The sequence below is a fragment of the Coccinella septempunctata genome, chromosome 3 (genome assembly GCF_907165205.1).
Source record: "Coccinella septempunctata chromosome 3, icCocSept1.1, whole genome shotgun sequence".
In the NCBI taxonomy this organism is placed as follows: Eukaryota; Metazoa; Arthropoda; class Insecta; order Coleoptera; family Coccinellidae; genus Coccinella; species Coccinella septempunctata.
Window position 1 is genome coordinate 1,548,974 of NC_058191.1, and position 24,681 is coordinate 1,573,654.

The 24,681-nt window shown below is 33.6% G+C and overlaps 1 protein-coding gene across 6 annotated transcripts in view; it reads right to left on the minus strand.

Moving 5' to 3' along the window:
• Positions 1-11,134: 11,134 nt before the first annotated feature.
• LOC123309720 overlaps positions 11,135-24,681 on the minus strand; it is a 42,894-nt gene continuing 29,347 nt past the window's right edge. For all 6 annotated transcript variants that reach the window (XM_044892948.1, XM_044892947.1, XM_044892953.1 and 3 more), the window contains exons 4-7: positions 23,225-23,464; positions 19,108-19,323; positions 12,138-12,320; positions 11,135-11,921 (exon numbers count right to left, since the gene is read on the minus strand). In XM_044892948.1, coding sequence (XP_044748883.1) covers positions 11,856-11,921; positions 12,138-12,320; positions 19,108-19,323; positions 23,225-23,464 — 705 coding nt within the window. In that variant the 3' untranslated portion in view covers positions 11,135-11,855. The remainder of the gene's footprint in view (positions 11,922-12,137; positions 12,321-19,107; positions 19,324-23,224; positions 23,465-24,681) is intronic.

The following is a 24,681-nucleotide window of genomic DNA, read 5'->3' on the forward strand; positions in this document are numbered from 1 at the left end:
TCCAGAATAGATAGGTGAACGTTGAGAGGAGTCCTGGGATCGATTTTCGTGAAAAGTCCATTAAAGGAAACCGTTTCTCGATATCTTCATTTGTCTCCGAGATATAAAACCAAATTTTGATATATTGTCGATTTCGAAAATGTGCCATAATTTTGTATCTTCTAAAATATTCAAAAACCATAAAAACCTCTACAGGCATTTTTTCACCCTGAATACGACACTATATTCAACTTTTTTTCATCGCCTGATAGAAGGATGGAAAAAAAATCTCGTTCATTTTAAATACGAATGGTATATTTTTTTTATCTCATGTTATATAAAAAAAATAGCTTTACAAACATATATATGTCGATATATTACTTCTATACACAAGGCAAAATCAACGTTTTATTGAAATTAACATTTTTGATCGAATTCTTATATCCACTCCCAATAAATCTCTGTGATATAAATTAAAACTTCATTTGTTAGCTGAAACATCTATAACTCCAATAAAATCATGTTATTCATTTTACATTCGATTTGAATGAATATCGAGCAGAATTTCTATAAACAATTTTAATATAACTCATAAAAAATTCTCAAATGGAGTACCATCATTCTGCAAACTTTTTTTTTAAAGGATTCACTGTATTCAACAGAATAACTATGGGAAAATGTCTCTAACGGCATACCTGACTCTTTTCTCTAAATCACTCCACTTTATGACTATTTTATTTTTTACATATCCTCATACGAAAAAATCCAAACGATTGAGGTCTCTTGATCTTGCCGACAAGGCTATAGGACCATGCGATCCATCCACTGGAAATAAAAGTTTCACTTCACTTAATTCTCAGTTCTCAGTTGTTTGAATGAATTGTTAATAAGTTTTTTCTTCAAAAATTTTGAGGGTGATTGAAGTCTCCCAATTTCGATGCATCGCAAGAAATATACAGGGTGTCTGTGAACAAATGCGAAGGACTTAGGTTGATGATTCCTCGATGATATTGCAGGGGTAGTTCCTATAAATTTTTTTCGAAATCGACCCCCCACAATAGAGAGAGCCATTGGAAGGCGATGGCGAGTTGACAGTTTTTAATTTCTTTTACGGGTTCTAAAAAACACTGAGTCATGAAACTATACATAATATAGCACTAAGTAGATGTTACTCACACCATTTTTTTAGATCTCATAACTGTATTATTAGGGGTTGAAAATAACAACCCCTTATGATTTTCCTTCAAAAATTGTTTTCGTGAACTAGATTTTCGAATATTAAAATTCTCTTATGGTTCCCCATTCAATTCCGGAGGAAAAAAGTGTCTTGCAAAATTTCGACCCAATCGATTCTTTTCTCGGAATAAATAAAAACTTACAAGCAGTTCTGTTCACTGTTCATTCCATTTAATTTTTTTCATGTGTTACGTGGTGTCCATAACGGATCATAGAAATTAATTACCATTTCAGAGATATAGAGAAGGGTTGGTGTTTTTTAAATGGGACACTCTATATTTTACTACTCAAAGGTCGAACACAACATAAGACTAACTAGAAAGAGCACTAAAATAAAGTATGTATCTCGAAAAGAAATCCGGATAGCGATATATAAAATAACTAGTCATTTCGCAGAAACGCCATGTAATTAGATGTTCACGATCTGATTTCTGATATCTAATTATTTCGAAACAAGTGATCGGAGGTGTTCGAAGATTTTTTCTCTGAGTTTTATAGTTCTGGATATGCTCCTAGTGAGCATTTGTACCACATTTGAGTTAAGGGAAATAAAACCCAGAAAAAGTTCTCCAAGCAAAAGCTATGATGGAATTTTTTTTCGAAAATGAGTTTTAAGACGTTGTTAAATGTGATAAATAAGTTATATTTTCCATATCCATCCATATCTTATATAATTATTACAAGATGATTTTCACTAGTAGGTTGGGTACATTGAGTTTTAACTCTGGGGGTTGAATGCTATCTTTGTTATTCAAATAATAATAATAATTATACTCAATAATGCTATTCACATTCAATATATCTAGAATTGATGTAGGTGTTGCCACCTAGTGGGTAACACACCAAGTATAACGAAGAGTTCCTTTTATTGATATAGAAGTCTATCAGGTGTATATCATTGAAACGTTCATAATACACCGTATAGGTATTATCTTAAATTGGGGGTTCAATAATCAAAGGTGTAGGACATTATAATTATACCACATCCACTTGAAGTACCTCTTTAAAAGTGTCATTCTACAATGATACCGTACCGTTATTGCGCAATCCGGTAGATGGCCCAAGCAGATGTATCTATAGATATAGAAAGTTTCAATAGATGGAGCACCAGTCTTTATAGCAAGTAAAAAAATTCCGCCGAATTTGAGATGATAAATTTGTGTGCGGGAAAGTGATTATTGGCGACTTCAAATGCGTGCACCCTTGTAGAAAATAGTTATTTTCCTATCAAGTGCGGAAAGTGATACTTGCCCGCACGAAACTGCCGTTGCCCGAACGATGCGAAGCAGAGTTCGGGTAAGCAGTTGAGTGCGGGCAAGACACTTTCCGCAAGAGTTAGCAACAATATTTTTTCTACAAGCGCTTGAAATATATAAATGTATCCATTTTACGAAACAGATCATATCTCATTTGATTAATTCATATATAATGACAGACGTTATTCTGCATGTCGTTACTAAGGGTTTCTCATCGTTGACGTTCTGTTCATAGAAAGATGATAGAATTTAATTTACTCTATAATATTTGCGTGCGGGAAAGTGACTCTTTGCAACTTGGAATGCGTGCGGGAAAAAGGTTGAACGCGCATGCTTGTAGAAAAAATATTTTTCAATTCCGGAAGGAGGATTTTTCAACGCAAAAAAACTATGTATTTTCCTTCCCGACAAGACAAGATTTTCAACTCGTAGAAAAAATTACTTTACAACCAACTAAAATATCTATCGATTGTTGAAATGTTGTTCTTCGAAGAAATGTTTGTCGACATTATGGAGAAATATTTTTCAGTGCAAAAAGCTATATTTTTGTAACCCAAGAGCAAATGGTGAGCAATTATGAGGGGCACAATAGGTGTACTATAACCATAGATTAATTATTAATATGTCTTTGACGATATCTCCTTCATAACCCAGGCAAAAAAAAATTTTCGAGACCCTAGGAAACTATAATCTTCATCTCGAGAAAAAAATTTTCGACCCCGTGAAAATATTCTTCAATCTCGAGAAAAAACATTCTTCTCTTCTGGGAAATAGTAATCTTCCTAACAAGTGCGAAAAGTAATACTTGATCGCACGAAACTGCCGGATATATATGAATATATCCATTTTACGAAACACACAAATTTGATTTCCTCAATTCATATGCAATGGCAGATGTAATTCTTCAAGTCGTTACCATGGTTATCTCATCGCTAGCGTTCGGTGCATAGAGACGTGGTATTTTTCAAGGCAAAAAATATTTCTGACCCTGAGAAAACAGTTATTTATGCAACCTGTTGGGAAAAACCTTATTTTTCGTAATGAGCGTATTTCTGCGCACTGAGCGAAGCAAATTGAGCAAAAGAACCCGAATGGTTATGAATTCAAATTAAAAGTATCTACCAAAAACTTACAATCAAGCGTCCCTCGCAGATTCGTCTAGTGACGATGATATTCAATTTTTCACTCCATTACTATGGAAATAAGTATCTTGTCATCATCAGTTTCGTTGTTATGAAAAATAAAACTTTTCAGAACATCAGTTATAGTGGTATTCTGCTTTCATCTGTAAGCCAATCTGTAACTTTTCATAAGCTTACAGGAAAATTGCAATTCTGGACGTTTTTAGTGATCTGTAGCTTACAGGAATACGTAACTTTTCATGATAAGCAGTTTAAAAGTAACACTGTAAAGGAGATAGGTACAGGAACATTTCCAGAATTGCATTATTTACGAATCAGTCAATCGGACACAGACAGATCGATCGTACTCTACAGGTACTTAAGATGAAAAACATAATACAACCATTAGTTTCAAACAGTGTGACTTTATATGTTAAAATTAGAAAATAGCCATTTATGGATGGTATCACTTATAAAATGCCTTATTTTGTGTAACGCGTTGTAATCACTTGTAATCTTCAGGATAGAAAGTGTAAGTGTATTCAAGTTTTTTTGAGAGAATCATGATGAAATGAAGAATAGAATTTTTCAGCAATATTATATTATTATCTAATGTATCTAAATATATTTTATGGCATCAGATAAAATGAGAATTGTATCTTTCAACACCTTCTACATTTTCCGTTCTTGCACTTCAGCCCTTTCTTACAACCAGAAGAAGGTGGCCCACCCCCATATAGAGTTGGAGGACAAGATTCTCCTTCATCTGGAATCAATATGGTAGGGTAAATAACCCCAAAAATTGAATAAGTAAGGAGGTGATATATACTCACTCAAATAAGTGAAACAAATTTTACAACAACCGCAAGATCCGTCTCTTATTTCCTTGTTCGGTCCATTGCAAGTTTCTTCCGAGGCGTTTGCACACTTTACCGTATCGCAGACACCTGGACGACAAACAATACTTTGTGCGTGTTGAACTGCAGTTACTGCAACCAAAAAAATCACGATGAACTTCATCATTTCGGAATCTTAATTGTCGACGGTAGTGAATTTATCTCTACGAGGCGAATCGTGTTGAATGGCAGAAAGAATAAGAGTGGTGCAATAAATACTAACGAACTTTTATCAGAACTAATTTCCATTAAACAATTAGGATTAATTGTCAGGGAAAATGCAATATTTGCATGTTTCAGTTCTACTCTCAGATGATAAATAAAAATGTAATAAACTGAACTTGGAGGTGATAAATCTGTCGAGTTTTCCTTGCACCGAATAAATTACAAACTAGATTACCGTAATATCCTACCCTACTTTTTCTTATCTATGTGCCATCCCCGACACGATTATTAAAATTTCAACCTTCGAGGTTGCTGCACAAATCAAACGATATTTTGATCTGAGGGTAATATTGGACATAGATTAGAGTCAAAGATTATAGAGTAGAGTATTATATAATCTTTGGATTAAAGTTATGTAGGTTGCAAACTTCCATACTACGAGACGAAATCCCTTAACATGAGTTGAATTAATGGGTGTTTCTTTCAATATATAGTCAATCGATGACGCCAAAAAAAAAGTCACTGTAGTAAGGACAGAACTCCTGTTATAATCCAAAAAATAAACCTTCATAAAGTAAATTTTATTACTTCTCGATCCACGGAGTTAATAAATAATACATGAAAGAAAGCTATATATAATCTTTATTTTTTCCTTTGCATTAATCGTTTTTTGACATTGAAAAAAATGCGAATGAAAGAATACTACCTTGGTAATTTATTCGTATTATACAAATACTGAACTACTGGTAATTCATCGCTGAACTGAATACTAGTAGATAGGTGTTTATATTATTTTATACGACTAAATTTTGAAGTAGTTTTCGACGTTTACATGGACAATTCGAATTTCCTGCAATCTATGATTACCAGACTGAAAAATGTTCCAAAATATTGAGAGAGTTTCCGTTCGACTCTACCTCAATCTGTGATACTGAATTTTGCCATGTCATTTTGGGGACTATTCCACTGATTCCACTTTTAGTGCGAAAGTTTCCATAGCAACGTTCGTTTCACAGCGATAAAACGTGCAAGCGGGCAAAAATTTTTTCAAACGTCATATTATGGAGAGTAGAGAGAAGGAGAACGATCGCCGTACTAAAAATGTGTCCCCGAAAACGGGGAACGTAGGATAGGTGTCGCTGCGATTGCAGCGGGTATCGATAAGGGGTGGGGATGCAAGAGTCAATTTGAAATGAACAGCCTTCATTTTATTTTAGGTTATGTGTCATCGTGGTTTTTCTGATGATTTTTCAAATACCTTTCTTCAAATCTATATTAAATATGAGTTCTCTGAATTATATGCAATAAAATGCAAGTCGAAATCAATGAAATTCAAAAGAAATCACTGATCAGAAAAATTGTACCTACTTTTGTTTATCATTGTTTATTGAAAGCAGCTATGTTAGTTGGTTTACCGTAATCTGCAAAATTATATAAATCCGAAGTGAGGAGTAGTACACATCAAGACAACAAAAGGTAGCAGTCTCAGATTTATCACTTAGGTATTAAAGTAGATTCTGTTGCCAATACTCAGCTGAGAACCGATATAAACCATATATTATGTTATGCCAACAAAATTCTTCAAGAATATTTACTTCTGAACCATGTAGTTTTATTGGTTAGATATTCTTATTCAGAAGAGTCAACTTCTCACGAGGGATGACAATTTCGATTTCGTTTATGATGAATCCATCATCTTTTTGATATCTTCATCGCAAAAGTGCTCTTGACACACAAATTGATTCGGAGTCGATTCTTGAGATAAGGTTTTTTCAATTTTCTCTCAAAAATGCTCTCGGAAATTTTATGTCTTCTCCTTTTCTTTCCGATGCCAAAACACTCTTATACTAGCGCACGCTTCAACATTTCACCATGGTCATATGTCTTCTCTCTACTCTCCATACGTCATATTATGGAGAGTAGAGAGAAGGAGAACGATCGCTGCTTTGAGACCACAGATTTTTTGTCCCCTAAAATATGTAACAATAGAGTAGTTTATGCTTTTGCCAACAGGCGCGCTGGCCATCACGAGAGTGCGAAATTTTGATTCAAACAAATTGTAGTTAGCTGAGTGAACTGTTCCCCTGGTGACGGATGATAGGAATATTATTATTTTCGATTTTTGATAAGAGAACAACATAAATATGATCATGGTGAAATGTTGAAGCGTGCGCTAGTGTTAGAGTGTTTTGGCATCGGAAAGAAAAGGAGAAGAGATAAAATTTCCGAGAGCATTTTTGAGAGAAAATTGGAAAAAAAACCTTTTCTCAAGAATCGACTCCGAATCAATTTGTGTGTCAAGAGCACTTTTGCGATGAAGATATCAAAAAGATGATGGATTCATTCTAAACGAAATCGAAATTGTCATCCCTCGTGAGAAGTTGACTCTTCTGAATAAGAATATCTAACCAATAAAACTACATGGTTCAGAAGTAAATATTCTTGAAGAATTTTGTTGGCATAACATGATATATGGTTTATATCGGTTCTCAGCTGAGTATTGGCAAAAGAATCTACTCTAATACCTAAGTGATAAATCTGAGACTGCTACCTTTTGTTGTCTTGATGTGTACTACTTCCTCACTACGGATTTATATAATTTTGAAGATTACGGTAAACCAACTAACATAGCTGCTTTCAATAAACAATGATAAACAAAAGTAGGTACAATTTCTTTGATCAGTGATTTCTTTCGAATTTCATTGATTTCGACTTGCATTTTATTGCATATAATTCAGAGAACTCATATTTAATATAGATTTGAGAAAAGGTATTTGAAAAATCATCAGAAAAACCACGATGACACATAACCTTGAATAAAATGAAGGCTGTTCATTTCAAATTGACGCTTGCATCCCCACCCCTTATCGATACCCGCTGCAATCGCAGCGACACCTATCCTACGTTTCCCGTTTTCGGGGACACATTTTTAGTACGTCGATCGTTCTCCTTCTCTCTACTCTCCATACGTCATATTTTGACTGACAGGATCATCGAATAGTATATACAACATCTCCTCCGCCGGAGACACAAATTACAGAGTTGAAGGGTGTTGCTGTGTAAACGGTGAATTGCTTTTCAGTCTGTCAGAGGGAAATACGTTGCAATGTGAAAGATGACAACCGAAATTAGCCACATTTTCTATTAATCACTCAATTTCTAATAACGATTGTAAATATAAATCTGATCCGAAGGTTGATATCCAGATTATTATGAATTCTAAGACGTTTGAAAAAAATAACACATTTCATTCGGGAAAAAAGTGACTTTTCATGGCTCGCCATGATAAATAACACTCCTCCTCCTGTTGCAATAAGAAAGCGAGTATGGAATTTTTCAAGCAAGGCTTTGAACAAATGAGCTTGAAAATGGAGGAAAACGCCAAGAATTTGAAAAATGAAATGAAAGAAAACACTAAGAAAATGGGGGAAAACACTAAAACAATGGAGGATAATTTGGTGATAAATTGACATCCTCAGATATTGAGTTGGGGCACAATTAATTAGATGATAAATTGACATTCACCAAGTTGAGGTACAATCTCTCTAGGCTGATCAGCAGGATGGGAAATGTGAACGACAAGGTAGAAATCGTTAGACATAGGCTGAAAAGTAGAACCAGTTTTTCCAGTAAAAAAAACCAAAAAAGACAAAGGAAAAGGAATCAAGATTATTTACCTTTTTGGTTTCTCCTTCCAACGGGTTTGCACGCCTGCCAGAAAATCATACTCCCAGAAGTGATGAGAACTGATTAGGATAGGGAAAAAGGCACACTTGTTCACTAATCTAGCTTCTGCTTTCAAAGGCTTTGCAAGCCAGCCAGAAAATCCTTCTCCCAGAAGTGGAAGCACTAAGGACTAGGTGTGATAAGGGGTATTAATATAAAATTTACGCACGGTGGATAGAGTCGAGTTAGAGTAGGTCCTTGTACATAAATTAGTGCCGCAGTTGTGTTATTAAATTACACAATAAGGAAGAAGACAAATGTATTTATCTCTCAGAAAGTTACAATAGGGTACTCCAACGATTTGTCAAAATCAGCTGACCGTTCATTGCCGTGGGGCACACAAAGCTTTTTAGTATCAGTGTAAAGAGGCATTTCTTAGAAAGTTATAGTCTAATCACTCTAATCTAACGTAGGGAAGAACATTTTTTCCAAAGACATTCACAAATCACAATACTTGACCAAAACAGCATGCTAATCAATGGAAGGAAAAGCTTGTGTGCCCCACGACAGCGAACGCTGTCGACGATTTTGACAAATCGTTAGAGTTCCCTATACACTAGCTTAGGTTAGAACATTAAAATTTGTCAAATAGCACGTGTCAAATGGTCAATTGAGAAGTTCGAAAAATCATACTTCAAGAATGGGGTGGATTTGGGAAAATTTCCTCTAATGAAATTGCCAATAAACTGGTGCTCCTCAATACGAGAAAAGCATAACATCTATGTGGAACTCATTATTTATTATGACTTTAGTCTTGCGTCTTTTAGACTCCTCTCCAGAGGAGCTATCTCAGATATCAAAAGGATTAAGCTCTGTTGGAGCCCTTTCCAGGTTTTCGGGCGCGTGGTGGTGGTCGGGTTAGGGTCATTCCTCAGCTATTTGCTGACGGTTGGATTCCTGCTCCACGCGTACTTCCTGTCGGAGCAGACGGTGTTCCTCTATGCATTCCCCTTGTACTTGCGTACAGTTCTCGCCGTTCCCAGCAGTACCGCCTTCTGCATGACTTAATAGATATTTTCGTTCAACTGAAGTTTCCTCAAGTTCTCTGGTATTTTCTTCGGTATCAGACCTATAGATGCAATGACACCCTTTATAAGTACAGTAAATTTCTTGATCATATCGTTACGGAAAAAAATTCCATCTCCTTCAACATTTCTTATAGAAATATTTCTTATTCACTTAGAATGGATTTATATTTATTTCAACAACCATCTTACGAAAGAATTTCCCTTATATTTTTCCATCCCATAATGTGAATTATGAATGGTCCTTTATAGGATCATATTAATCATGTTCGTATGAAAGTCAGCGATGTTCCTTCATAGTTGGCCATTTCTTGAAGTCTTCATTAATAAAGATGTAACCGGATTATTCTTTTTGAAGTTCTGTAATCTGTAAAATAAGTTCGAAAGGAGTTTTTGTCGTATACTGATATTCCCAAAGGACCAAGAGCTTATTCGAGGTTTGGTTTGAGATCTACGTTATAATCACTCTTTTATGAATTTTCCGTGTACTCTTATCAATTTATAATTATATACGGGGAAAATCTACATTCATGCAAAGGTTTCATCCACTTTTTCTGGAATCTACAGAACAATTTCTTTGCCCTCCATATCCTAGGACACTAATAGAACACCCTGCTTTTCAGAAAGAGAAACAAAAAGGTCATTTTAGAGCCAAAAAATACGGAAATTTTTTGAATCGAATTTTTGTGCTAGGCAACGCTAACTATAAAACCGGAGATCTTAATTGGATCGGGGAAATATAACAGGAGAAATCGCAAAGGGAAATGTGCAACTTTTGAAAAATGAAATTTCGAAGATTAAAATCTGAACGAAGGGAGATGGGCTTTCGAAAATAGTTGCAATAGATTCAGTGTATTTGAAAACCTGTATTTTCATGCCGAACTTTTACAGGGTGTTTCGTGATTCGTTGGCCATAGCCCAATGGTGAATGCGGGTTATCCAGGCCTTTCAGAAAACCTGCTTATTTTGTATATTAAAGCTATTAGTTTCGGAGATACTGGGTCATTCATGAATATTGACCCAAATTTGCGATAGCCATAACTCTTGAATACAAGGTCTGATTTCGATCAAATTTTATGGGTTTGTTCATTTCAGAAAGATCTCCCAAACTTTTCATGAAATATCAATATTTTCAGGGCAGTACTCAGAATAATATGATAATTATATGATTTTTCATTCAAGTCCCAAAATCTATATTTTTTTACATCCCTCATAGAAATTTCGTTATTGCCATGAAAAACTACATAATTTCTTCTAAGGAATTCAATTTTCACTTTGCGTGGCACACCTGTCACAAGGGAATAGGAACCGGACGAATTCATATTTTATGTCATTTTTTCGAAATGCGGTCCTGTTTTTATTCCTTCGGTGATAATATTTATTGTCCTCTGCCAAAATTCTGAATTATTTTGAATTCTGTTCAATTCTTCTTCATTTGAAACCCTCAGCTGATACTGAGTGTTCGTGAAAAATAATCATTCAAACAATGTTTAAAAGTAGTATGCAAAGTCGAGCTGTGAATTGTTTTGAAATAACTTTTTGAATTTAGATACAAATGATGTAAACCCTGCTGGAAAATGTAATCCGTAAGTGTATTTCTTCATAACTGTTGAAATTATCTTCAAATGTAGTATATAAATGAATAGATAAACATTCATCATTGAATAAACTCCTGACTATTTGGGAATTATGCAATTTTTGTTTCTACTCATATCAAAAAAACACAAATCAACGAAATAATTTTTTATTTTCGGTAATTATCTTAGACAACATACATGTATTTTATATATTTTTCTGAATCGATAACAATGTAAAACACCAAAACAAAAGTTCCGAATTTATATACACTACTTACACTTAAAGAAACAGAATGACTTCAGATGTCTGAATGTAGTTGTCATTATTTACAAAACAATGTTTCATTGAATTTTCTGATGAGCAAATGTTCAGGCTTCAATCAAAGTCGAGTCATTGATAATTTATAACCTACTGATCTTAAAATAATATATGAAATACAAACCGGATAATTTGACTAAAAAACAATTATCAAAGTATTGGCAAGGAGAAGGTAAAAAACGAAAGAGAAATAGTAAGAATTTTATAGCTATTTACAAAGGAAAATTAGACTTAATTAAATAACAACAAATAAAGAAAATTGATAAATAAATCACGATCATCATGTACAGAATGATTATTCTACAATGCTGATTTGTGTGAATTTTGGAGGGTGCTGCATCAGAAGTCATCAGAGTTTTGAATAGGATTTGAAGCAGTTAAATTATTTTGTGTTTTGGGTGCCTGAGTTACATTTTTCTGTTCCACTAAATAAACTACAAATCTCTTAAATGACTTCTTCATTTGATGGTCATTAAATAAACGATTGGTGAGCTGTAAGGATGGATGGATTTTCGAATGATCGGTGATTGTCTTCCATCAGTGAAACTTCTAGAATTAGATCAAAGCGGTGATCAGACGTGCTTTGAAGTTGACTAGTCTTTCACTGGTTTGAGCCAAACGCTGGAAAAAAAAAAACAAATTTGTCAGTTAATTTGATTTTGGACCTTCAATATTTTGGGCTTTTAAGAATTTAACTCAATGATGATGGTGAAGAGATGAATTGTGAACAAATAATAGTGAAATTGAAATCTGAATGAAAAAATATACAACAAGAAGAGAAATTTTATACAATAAATCTGAAATCTACTTATAGAATTTCTTGCAATTGAAACTCACCAGGATCAAATCTTGTACTAGGTTTGCAATTCCTCTGTTGGCAATGACGAAGAGCCTGGTGATTGGTCCGGGAATACCTTCAGTGTAACCATCAGCACCTTTAGCAATATCGATTTCGGCTACACCACCAGCTCCAGCATGACCGGCATCTCCATCTTCAGTAGCACCTGATCCTGCTACCAACTGCGCAAACATTAAAGGAGGTAAGTTTGTTTTATGCAATATTCATGCATACTAGTTTTTGTAGACACCGAATTAGTTCATCATTTTATTTACAACTTCATCTGAATTATTAACAACTATATTCTTCCTACGTAATGTATGTTAACTACTTATTTACATATTCGAAAATAAAATTACTCTAGCAACAAAATAATCAAACAAATAACTTTGATGATCGTTCAAAACCCTATTTATAGGTAGCATAATTATTACTTTTACAAAAAAGGTCCTGTAGTAAAAAGTGTGTAGAAAAGAACATAATTATGATATATACGAAGATGTATTGATATCTAGTTAGCCTAGACCAGTTCCATCCATAAAAAAAATATTACGTTACCATAGCAACGAAGAATAACTGTTTAGAAGTGTCAGTGTGACGTTTGAGGTCAAAAAAGTGAACCAGAGTTACGCAATAAATTAAAAGAAAGAAGATGCCCACCGAAATTGTGAAAATCGAAAAATTGGAGTATCGAGCCATCATCAAGTAAATGTATTTAAAAGGGTTAAGAGGAAAGCAGATTTACGAAGATATGCTTACTACACTTGGTGATAAATGTCATTCGTATGCGACCGTGAAAAATTGTACTGCAAGCTTCAAACGAGGTGAAATTTCTAAAAAATCCCCGAAAATATCGATGCAGTTCATGACATGATTTTATCAGACCGTCAAATTGGGCTAAAACCTAAAACAGATATCTGAACCACTGAATATTTCATGCGAACGCGTTTATCATATACATAGTTCACCTCAATACATGAGGAAAATTGTTGCAAAATGAATCCCCAAGTGTTTGAATGTTGACCAAAAGCGTACAAGGGTAGAAGCATCGCAATCGATCTGTGCTCGATTTGAAAACGATGTAGACGAATTGTTTCTATGAATGAGACTCGGGTACATTTCTACGATCCAGAAACACAACAACAATCAATGAAATGACGACACTCTGGTTCTCCAAGACCTAAGAAGTTTCGTGTCCAAAAATCTACTGAAAAAGTTCTTGCTTCAGTTTTCTGGAATTGCCATAGAATAATCATAATTGATTGTTTAGATAAGGGTAGAACAATAACAGGATATTACTATTCGACATTACGGACCAATCTAAGGAAAAAAATTGAAGAGAAAAGACGCGTAAAGCTATCCAAAGGTGTTTTGTTTTTGCAGGACAATGCCCCTGCACACAAATCTCATGTTGCCATGCAAAAAATTCGTGATTTAGGGTTTGAATTACTAGAACACCCCCGTTATTCACCAGATTTGGCTCAATCCAAATATCATCTCTTTCCTCAACTGAAAAAAAGTTTTGAAAGGTCGTAAGCTGTGGAGGTCTGGTTTGCAGAGCAAGAAGAAACATTTTTTTTAAAGGTCTAGAGAAGTTGCAGGTTCGCTGTAATAAATGTATCCAATTAAGAGAAGAATATGTTGAGTACTAAAATATTTCGACATTGAAATTTTGTTTGGTTCTATAATAGACCAAGAAATTTTTAATATATCCCCGTATGTTGAAATAAAAAAGTGAATATGTGAAGAATTGACGCATACTGAGCTTCAATGGATTGAAGCATAGCTTTAATTGCAAAATTAAGTGTCAACATTAAATAGGTACAATTTGTTTCATAGCAGAAAGTGTTGGTGGTAACGAAGGATTTCAATGATGTTGATGGGTTAACAATGCCCTAAACTTGAGGGCAAGTTGTGTTTCTGAGTGACCAAGTAAATAATATTCATTCACATCAAGAAGAATGCATGGGTAAAATTCCCATGTTATATTGCTTTGAATTCTAGGCGACTCACAATTATCATTATTGCATTCATAACAATCTGTTTCTGTACAGGGGATTATTTTTATATTTCATATTTCCTATCAAATCCTCAACGCTTTTCCTGATTATATCTATAATATGATGTATCCTGTTAATTTAGTTCGGTTAGAAATGTTCATGCGGTGAATGCATTTAGTTATGGAACTACATATTTACAGAATGGATTTGATGATTCATAAAATATGTTTTTGTACAATTTCGATCTGCATGCTACAGTTTAATCTAATCTACCAATAAATCCTTATGTAGATATTTCACATACATACACAAAACGCAAATAGTTCATTTATAGGATAAGTCGAATTTATATTCCCTGCATTATTTGTGATCCCTCGTGACGTATACAAATCCTATGGTGTGAATCACCTTTAACCGACTTTTCTACTCGAGGCGCAACCCAGATTACAGCAGGACTGTATTGTGAATTGCATCGATTGTTGGGTTAACAGACGATTTGAACTAAATAATGCATGGTCCCGTATGTCAAACGTGTATTGTCGACAAACAATGAAGTATTATTCTTTTGTCGAAAAAACACAGATCTACAAGGGAAGAGTTTCCTCTTCTTATCGGAACAACAAGATTTATAGAATATATTTTTGTTGTTTGTATTTTTTGTGACTTGAATTCGTGTCAATATTCAATTTTAATTTTGTTTTAATATTCCGCCATTTTCTACTAATGCCCAATGTTTCGAATTTCATGCATTTGGACAAATTATCATGCTGCAAAAATTCCCACGAGTTCTGACTTCTAGTAAACATAATAAAACTAAATTCACTACGTGATATATTCTACCAAATATCTACTTCTACTAATTCTAATTTCATTCCTTGGACTCAATTTTACAAGGGATGTGGGGTTCAGTCGTCGGTAGATACCTGTCTTGAATTTGTATTGTTGAAAGAGAATCCGAAGCTTTGAGTTCCTGCCACTATTCTGTAGAGGGTTCCCATAGCTCTGCCAGTCATGTCAGCTGTATTCTAAATACTAATTCATTATATCTCTTTTTATTCTTTATGAAAATATTTGCATGCAAATACATTTTCAGATAATTCAGAAATTTCCTTAGTCCTTTGTGCTTATTTACTTTATCAGTTTCGTGGATTAAAAAAATTATTCTTAGTATAAACTTTCTCTGTTTTGAAATTTCATATTGTGCTGAATTAGAGAGGGTTCTGTGAAGAATATTTATGCAACTTCTAAATAAAGATTCTATCACTAATACTCCAGAATTCTAAACTTATGTCACTGTTGTTGGTAAGACCTTCTTTTTGTAAAACTTTGAGTTTCTTTGTCGCTGCAGAAATTATACTTTTCAGGAAAAAAAATTGACAATGTTCCTATTTAATTTCACGATATAAGTACTTACAGTAATTTTCGAATAGTTTACATCGGCCACCGTATAGAAAGCAATAGTGTGTTGAATTAAGTTTTTAATTTAGACTAAATAATTCTGTATTTTTTTGTTACCTATAATATTCAATGTTTACTTTCATTCATTTTCATTTTTGTACCAAGAAACTTTATTGTTCATCGAAATTTCGTCTGATTTGAACTCTTTTGATTTTGTGTCCTGTAACTTCTGTTTAGAAAATCTCTTATGATAATCAGTCTTTGAAAAAAATCCGCTCGAAGTATTTGATTGTTGGAATATACATGGAAAGCATTTTTGGGAAATATTCCGGCATGTATAATGCAAATAAAAAAATTAATATTCTAAGCATTCTTAGGCGACTGTACGATTAATAACATATCATTTATTCCTTCGATATGATAAAATGTGAAAGTTGCATCGCTCAACATGTAGACCACGTTCATCTTCAACAATAACTCCCATGACCATTAATCGTAAAAAGTAATATTTAATATACGCGATGAATACTTTTCTTCGTTAAAATGAGGCACCAATTATAATTAAAAACCGCACCTTCTTTATCTCTTCATCAGTAGAGTAAATTTCCATGTGCGTTCTGAAAATTACCTAATATTCGATTTGTACATGGGGCTACTACATAATGTATTACCTAGGAATTTCTAGAACGCCTTGGTGGAAACTATGATTTAGGTGGTCAAAACCTGCGTTCAATGTAAACGGACTCGATGGTTAGCTATTCACATTTGGCGGTGAAAGTGTGGAATAATTCGAGCAAGACTGGAATTTTAAGGTCGCCACACACCGAAAGACTTCCAAGCGAAATGTATGAACAGGGTTGAAAATTCAAACGCGATAAATTGATTTCGAATTGTTTTCAACAGTTTACTGAAAATCTAAAATGCAGCATTCATCAATTGAACCTAATTTTTATTTGATTTATTATTTTTTAATGAAAGTAGGTACCGTATTTTTTCAGCGTTTTTTTATAAACTTACCTTGCAATAGTGGATATCTGGATTATCTTAACTCATCCTATTTTATTACTTATTCCGTTTCTTTCGATTTTTGCAATTTTTATGCATTTTGCATAAGGAACTTTTTTTTTAAATGAAAAACCTATACCTTGATGATGAGTAGATTATTCATTTATTTGGGAACTGTTCTCAATATTTTTTATAAAAGCCCTAAAATAAATACCGACAAAAAAATTCTGTTTCTGCGAAAACCTTGAAGAGAATTAATTCATAATTTTAATTTTCTATAATTATATATAGAATTTTACTCAAATCTGTTGTATCCGCATAACATTGAAAGAAAAAAACATGAATTAAACACAAATTTCTCAACCATATTACGGAAATGTTTGATTCTTTTTCATTGCTATTTTGTTCACTTTTCTCTCGTAAATAAAAAAGGTCAGTCCAAATTATTGGAAAATTTCTGGATTATTTTTAAAATTCACCTCACAAGTTCGCACGTTTCTTGTGAAATATTCATTCTATGGTTCCTTGAACAGCTGGACGGTCTAAGGCAGACTTTAGCCTTGGTGGCTTGAACTACATAGCTGGCGAAACACAAACCTTGTTTTTATTACTTTCGATTTCGTACCAACATTCGATGTGGATACGAAATTGATTTTAATTATTCGAAATGAATGAGTGATTCGTTGAATATTTCTGGTTTTCGGAGAAAATATTCATATTGAAGACAACAGTAACGAATGATTTCACAAATCTTGAATAGGTCAGGCAGGTTTGATTGCAGGATCCATATAAATTCATTTTCAATTTTTGAAATCGTATCGTTACGTCATGCTATAAATTAATTCAAATTTTACAGCGCCTGGTCAGAAATTACTCCATGTATTTTATTGATTAACAATTTGTGGGAATCCCATATTCATTGGAATAACACAGAAAAAATTATTCGTACGCAGTATAAGATCTGCCAAAATGTATTTAGATTTATTCTTAATAACTGAGATAATATGGATGGTTAACAATTTGTTTGTGCGGAAATGATAATGTTACAGACTTTCACTTCTCTTAATATTATTGTATGACTATTTCGATGGAATATGAAGTTACTGGGAATAGAATATCAGCGAATAACATATCTCAATGAATTCTGTGATTGTCGACGAAAGATGCATAAATAATCTGTATGAATTGATATCAAATTGTGTTATTCTATCTATATATTATGAATCAGAATGATTTCGAGAATGTCCAAAGTTAGATTTCTTCTATATGTATTATTTTGCAGTTAAGAGCTCTTTTCAATGATTTCAATGATGTCCCAATGATGTCCATCTGAAACACTAATCTATGGACAAAATTTTGTTCAAACTTCGAAACATATCTGTTAGGTAGTTGATCGAGAATTGATGTGAAATATAATTTTGATGGTTTGATTTATATTGAATTTTTCCAAGGTTTTTGAGGATATATATACCTACACATAAACCTAAATAAAAATTTCGTTGGTACATTCGTCATTCTGTATCCCAGAGAATGCCTTTTAGAGAACACTTCAGTAGAAACTTCTTTCCCAATCTATTTCATTTTGGCATACAGAATAATTTTATTACCGTTCTGATCAAAAACCAAAGTTCCACAAGTTAAAGATTTTTATGCATCTTTTTTCCATTAGAATTGAGTCATGATGGTTCATGAAGATGAAGTTATAAGTGATCCGAAAACTTCTGCAGAAGTCATTTGTTTGATAGTGAAAATAATTGAAAATTATGAAGAATTAAAAAAAATAAAAAAAATTTATAACCTATCATAGGCAGATAATTTGAGCAAACAACAAATCGTTGAACAAGAATCGATAGTTATCGATAAAATTAGATTCGCAAGAAAGAATTGAGAAATTATTGAATATAATTTATCACAACTATTGCACTCACTCAACAACGATCGAATACTTGATCGAGCTATAAAAATTCTATGATATACCGAGTTCACGATACGACAAAACATTAGTATTACGAGAAAAAACATGGTGGTAAATATGCACCGCTTCTGAAATATCAGAAGCCAACAATAGGAACTTTTGTCACGTTTCAGTTGACAACATTTTTAAAACTTTTGGTTTGTTGTTGATCTTTTATTCTGAACACAAAATGAAATCATTTCCCCTTGAAACCACCCTTACTTCTCGCCTAATACAGACTTGCAGCCTTGCAGACCTCAGTTTCCGAAATCTTCGACTGGTTTTTGAAAAAAACTCCTGGTCTAATGCTCTAAATCCCACCGTTGCCAAGGACACATTTGATAACACCATGTTTATTAGAGAGGTGCATATTTGACCTCATGTTTTCAACTCCTGTGTTTTTGCCGAAGCTTCAGTAAACATCCTGATGCGATCAATAAACACACTCCCCTTTTTCTTGCTTTTCTATTTCCTGATGAATTACTGAATTTCAATTTGTTATTTTTGGAGTGTCAGCCTATATGAGTATTATCTAACCTCGACTTAACCTAACTTAACCTAATCCTAACTTCTTGTTCATCTTCGATCGTTGCGATCCAAGGACCTTCTTACCCGAATGACGTCGAAAAGGAAGTTTCCTGAACCACCTCCATGACCGTCACCTCCGAAGGGCAGGAACCTCTTGCCTCTGTCACTGTCACTTTCGGTGTCTACGTTGCTGAGGTCTTCTTGCGGTTCCGGGGCAGATTCTGCCAGCTCTTGGTCAGTCTCAGCTTCTCGCACTACCCTAACATGCCTTTTGGCAACAGTGTTATCATCTGCAGAAGGCTGCAAAAGAAATATTAATTTAATTTTAGATTATAGATAACACAAAACTGGAGAGTAAAAACGTTCAGTAAAAATTGTGGTTTTATTACGAAAATATGTCTTGAAAGGGATTGAATTTGAAATGTGAAATTATGCTGAAAAAAAATTGTTAGTTTAAGCAAAATAATGGAGGTTATATATTGAGTAGGTGAAATAAAAACCGGAAACAAAAATTCAAATTTTATTTATTTCTTCACATGGATATTTTCATTGTTTGGATTATATAGGTCAGTAGGTAATTTCAACAAACAAAATATTTGGTGGTTGATTTTACCAGGATGCATTCAGAAAGAATTATTCATTGGGTTGTAATACGATTTTCTTCATACAATCCAAGAAGTGATTGGTAATTTTGGGTAAATCAAGGTAATGATACTTTTGAATAATATTTCCATATTTCTGAGGAATAACCGATCAGTTACACGACGATTCACTACGATCAGATGTATTGGGAAATTCCAGTGTTACAGAAAATTCTAAGATACATTTCGAATTAGTACAGGGTGATTCATGAAGGGTGGCGACCAAAGTTGATAAAATTCTATGTTGAATGCCCTTCAAATTAAGCCTTAATTCATGAATCTTGACGTTTGTTTTTTCAACAGAGGAATGTTTATTCATTTCATCACTTCAGAATGAAAGATATGGAAAAACTACTCGATCAATTGTTTTGAAGTTGGAAGAAGAGATTTTATTTTCATTACTTTTTACCAACCTTAATGAGAATTTATTTCGTGAAAAAAGCAATTATATTTTAAAGTGATAAATTGCTTAAACTAATGAAAATCTACGAAAAATGTTTTTCATTCTAGTTTGTAATAAGGTTTTCCTCCTGAAGTTGTAGAGGTCATACAGTTTCCGAGAAACGGCTAATAGCTACCCTTAATGAATTATCTTGTATGTCATCAGTACCGTAAATCTATATATATATATCTCTGTCAATTATTCGATTGATAGGTATTACAATTGAATGGTTCTGCCACCCAACAATATTTTGAAATGAAAATCATCCATTTATGTTATAGTTATGGAAGAAATCACTCAATCCAAAATTACATAAGTATGCTGACATAACGAAAATTATGTCTAATACCTACTTACTAGTATCAGAATAGTGAATTCTGGACTTATTTTAGAAGTGACTATTCGCACTCGATATTCAACTTAAACATGAATCAGTGCTGAAGATTGGGATCAAAGACTAAAGCATTGCTTAATTTTCCCTTGGCTTCATATTTCTCTGTTTATCCTTGTGGTTTGTAAATTACTTTTTTTTATTGTCGATATTTCTTAAATTCTCAGAATGAAATGGAAAAGAGAACAAATTATTTTGCGATATATCTGGCCACACTATGGAACTCGATCAGTACTTTGCTCCATATTTTATGGAAATTGGGTGTTTTCAAAGGTGAGGCTTTTTTTTTGAAGAAGGTAGACGTCATCAAAATAAGTCAATTCACCAAAAATTGTCTATATAAAATATTCAAGATGGCACTGCTACAACCCCTAGAATTTCGACTAAAACTCATTAAATTTCAAGTACGGTACTGTGGAAGGTGACTCCGGCAAAGGAAAAACTAAATAAAACATAAACCTATGTCTAGACAATGGATGGTTCAGTATTTCCGAATCTATCTGATTATTTCCATTAGGTCACTTGAAAAAATTGTTGTATCGTGCGATTTAGGATGAAAAAATTGTAGAAAATTGAGACAGTTAATTGACAGTGCTTGTATCGACAGAGTGCTATTATTGTTGCCCTATTTCATCCTATATTTACGACGATTGTTGGAGGGTTCGAACAAGATGACCATTGTGGAAAAATTTGTGAATAATTTTGACTAATTTTATTGGTAAAATTTTGGGTGGGTATCAAAATAAACAATTTTCAATATTTTTGAATTTTTGTATAGGGGATTTTTGGTGAAACGCTTTATTTTGATCAGTTCTATCTTTAGTTGAAAAAAATCCTCACCTTTAAATACACCCTGTATATGAAGAGAGCCGATACTATATTAGAAATTCTTTCACCCAGATCAAAAACTGAGCCATGAATTTGTAGACAATTATTTCATAATATTTTTTTCAAAGTTAGTCTCAATCGGTAATCCAAGCAGTATTCCGAAGAAAGTTAGTGACTGCATCATCTTCTATAATTTTTCAAACCTTGTTCCTTTCATAAAGCATCCTCTGATTTCAACACATACCTGAGGCATCTATCAACATAATTCTATATGAATTCATAAGTGGCTAGTCAGTGAGGATCAAATTATGTGAGTTCATTAATGCATCTTTGCTCTCTTGTTTTGTTTATTGATCTTACACAACGAAGCACTTTGCTCAGGAAGGTTTAGATTTCCTCTGTTCAATTCAGATGAGTTTATTGGTAAAAAGTATTGTTTTTTGAAATATGACACGTCATGTGGAAATTTATGCCATATCTATTATGGGTATCGATCAGGGTATATTTTGCAATAATATTATTATACCTGATGAGGTTTGTGAGGTAAATTATTCAACTTGAGTTATTGAAATAGATCTGAATAATTGATATTATTGTACCTACAGGGCCTTTGTATGATTGTAACATCGCAGTTGGCATTCAATTACCCTAGGCTGCTACTTACTTTTTAGTTTCGAACTATGAATATCTTATAAGAAATTCAATATTGACGCCCACTGCGATGTTAGTATCTTTCATAATGACCTGTATCAGAAACAGGTTGGCATTCTCGAAATTATTATTTGTTATTTATTTCAGAAGTGATGAAAATTTGGAAAAGGAAAAACTAAATGCCATCAATTTAAGAATAATCACTAACTTACTTCCACGTAGTACCCATTTTGTTTTTTGCTCTCATTTCAGTTTGATATTCATCTAAGTTGTGAAAATATATATTTTCAAGTCTTTATTCAACATAAAAACCTAGCAAAATGTGAAAATAATAATTATGTTCATAACATAAGATGTAAATAATTTCGGAACAATAAAAATTCGTTCGAGAAAAATGTAACATAAAGCACAAAATAACAATATCACCAATAATATTTCGAACGAGCAGAAAGAAAGGAGAAAGAAAAAATTGAAGGTATATTCAATGTTCCAATATGTGAAGAATTGAGTAATTATTCGCCAAGTTTAACCAACTTTCGACAGTTTGGTGGATGAAAAAAATAAACGTAGAATGAAAAAATCGACAACAAACAAAAAAAAATATAAAATTGAAAACATTATCTGTACAATAGGAATACAGAAATAGTTAATGTTGCGTTATCACTTCAGTATATTGAATCATTTGTATATACCTCCTTTAGATATATTTAATTTTTTATGGGTTTTCTTTAGTTATCATCAATAAGATGTCAAAGCAACCCTAGTAACTTCAACACAACTAAAGTTAAAACTGAAAAAGACAGTATATACAATATTTTGAATAGGGTAATTTTCACATCTTCTGATAGTACATTCGAGTTCGTGCAAAATATCAATGATGAAGAAAGATAAAGAATGATTCCAATTTTCATCATTGAAATTATGTGGTGTGGCAAATGTCTTTTTCCATGGTATTCCAGATGTCACCGAATGAAATGTGATTGTCCATATTCCAACATATATGATGATGAGGAAAGAAGGCATAGAAATGGTAAGAAACCTATTTGGAAAAATATGATCTTTATTCGAATTCTTTGTTTCAGTGAGCCCTATCCTCTACATCCTGAGAGTAGTGCAAGTATGGCAAGAAATGCTTTGTGTGGTGTGATATTCAGGCTAGTCTGTATCTGTTGACGATTTGGGGCTCAAACCCACGTCATTCGATATAGTATTCGAATCCACAACCAATTCTGGTGATGACGTAAATACCGATGTGGTAGTGCTCTCTTGCGTTTTTCCTCCTATCCTCGTGTCCAGGTCTAGTGTTACAGGGCTGGAGTCTTCCTCCTCGTCCTCGTCATAATCCTCATCTGGCGGGAAAGTTGGAAGCACAACGTTGACCCTCTGGGTGCCACCGTTACCACCGCCAAGACCACCATTTTGCAAAATGGCTCGGCCGAATATCCTGAACGCTTGACTTGTCACGTTCTGGATCACGTTATCTAAGATCTGGAAGGTTAAATGGTGTTCAGTTTCATTCACGAGATGATGTATTGACCGACAGATGGGTTCTAGATGAGGGAAAGTGGTTTGCTTCTGAATTCGACCTCAATGTATGTTTTCAAGATGGCGAACGAGCTTGAGACATTTTGTTTGGTTATGATTTGGTACTGCAGATTGTCTTACCCTTAGTTTGACAATATTCTATGACTACAAATGGTTAAGAAATCATAACATTCCCTGAGATATCAAGAAAAACAAATGGGCTGTGGTAGGTTTTGATTGTTTTTCACGAGGTCAATTCCTGAGGTACTTGGAGTCGATTTGATTTCACGCAAGTTTCACAAGACTGTGAATGTTCGATTAATGACGTAATAGTCATAAGAATTCCAGACTGAAATCGCTGAAACCTTACGATTTCTGAATATACAGGTTGCTCACTGAAGAAAGGGTCAAATATTCATCCTCCTAAGATATGAGGTGTCAAAAATGGTAATTTTCGTTTTGCAAGAGATATTTCGTTCAAATTCTTGAAAGACTTCATTATTCTAAACAAATAATAACATCTCAGAAGGGATGAATATTTGACCCCATATTTGTCCTCGAAACATTTGTTTCTTGACGAGGAATGACCTCTTGTATTTTTGCCACCAGATTTTTTCGAGCGAAACCATTGGCAGGTTAACGGATTGATATTTCCCTTTGAGAATCTAAATATCCGAATGTAAACTGTGCATATTTTGAAAAGGGTTAAAAATTGTTTACTTGTCCGATCAAAAAGGATAACTACTCGGATAACTATAAATAAATAATCAATATGAACACAAATTGGCACACATTTCGCTATCGAATAATTACCACAATCTAGGTAATGCGGAAAAAGTGCTCGAACTACAATATTGATTTCATTTCACATCCCTTTGATATTGTATTGATTTTATCCTGGTAAATTCAAAACGTTAAGTTTTTTCTTCGTTTTTCACAATTTTCGTAATGGTACCTCAAATAATTGAATTGGATCAGGAAAACGTTTGACTGATTGCAGTTTTTTTCTGTTAGCTTTCCAACTGGTCAGTGCAGCTCGATGCAAGAATCTGTAGTTTAAATATCAGAACCTACATATACTAGGATCCTATGCGAAAACTGTTACTTTAGCGTTGTGGTCGTAGGAATTATATATTTCTGAAAGCTGCAAAGATCTATTTTGTGTCGACCAAACCATAGTT